Source organism: Metarhizium robertsii (assembly GCF_000187425.2).
Source record: "Metarhizium robertsii ARSEF 23 chromosome Unknown MAA_Scf_82, whole genome shotgun sequence".
NCBI lineage: Eukaryota > Fungi > Ascomycota > Sordariomycetes > Hypocreales > Clavicipitaceae > Metarhizium > Metarhizium robertsii.
The window spans coordinates 1235-2071 of NW_011942229.1; the positions used below are offsets into that span (position 1 = coordinate 1235).

Consider the following 837-nt stretch of genomic DNA (forward strand, 5'->3'; position numbering starts at 1 on the left):
CCGCGAGCCCAACCCGCTACTCCCTTGCACAGGCAACTTCGAGCACCAGTACGGCCTGCCTGGTAGCCATCGCATGCTTGATTGTCTCGTGAACGGCATGCCTCTGCGACGGAGCCAGATTGCTATGCGTTGGTGGCTCGAGAAGCCGTTGGTACGTCAGCTTGCCACTGTCACAAGACTTGAGTATTAACAGCCTGCTAGAACGCCGAGGATAAGCTACTTGATATTCGCGACCCGGCTATTGTCAGAAGCGCACGAGGCAGGCCGCGCCTGAACGCCGACAACAAGAAGCTCAAGGTCCCGCGATACCTCAAGATCGCGGATTACACCTCCAATCCAGGAAGTGACGCTGACGATACGGAAGATGACGATGCCGAAGCCGAGCCTGTACAACGGAGTCAAGGCAGGCATCCAGCGCGAGGCCGTGGTCTGAGCCGACAGCCTAGTCAGAATGCTGGCCGAGGAACGCGCCGAATGGTGCGGGCCGAGGAACGCGCCGAATGAACGCGAGCATTCGCCGTGACCGCTCTCAATTCGAGCTTGACGAGCTACAGTCACTTGCGTCGCAATCGTCGCGAGGCAACAAGCGTCGACGAGTCCGTGGCGTGGCTGCAGGACGAAGTCGTGCGGGGAGGCGGCACAGGGGCTGCAGGACGAAGTCGTGCGGGGAGGCGTCACAGGCCGAGAGGTCGCCGGCAAACCAGGTCCAAGCGTCACGAGAGCCGTCAGCCGAGAGCTGTATTATTATCATCCCAGGAATGCAATCGGCTGCAGCACCATGATGGCCCACGGTAAAAGTGTGGTTTGAAGGACTGAAATACCGTCATAGAGAGGAAG

At 59.4% G+C, this 837-nt stretch overlaps 1 protein-coding gene across 1 annotated transcript in view; it reads left to right on the forward strand.

Annotated features, from left to right (window-relative positions):
• The window catches only part of MAA_10572 (transposase), a gene marked incomplete at both ends in the record, with an annotated part of 1538 nt that extends 1034 nt beyond the window's left edge, over window positions 1-504 (forward strand). Inside the window, 2 exons of the mRNA XM_007828570.1 lie at window positions 33-151; window positions 202-504. Coding sequence (XP_007826761.1) covers window positions 33-151; window positions 202-504 — 422 coding nt within the window. The remainder of the gene's footprint in view (window positions 1-32; window positions 152-201) is intronic.
• Window positions 505-837: the final 333 nt, after the last annotated feature.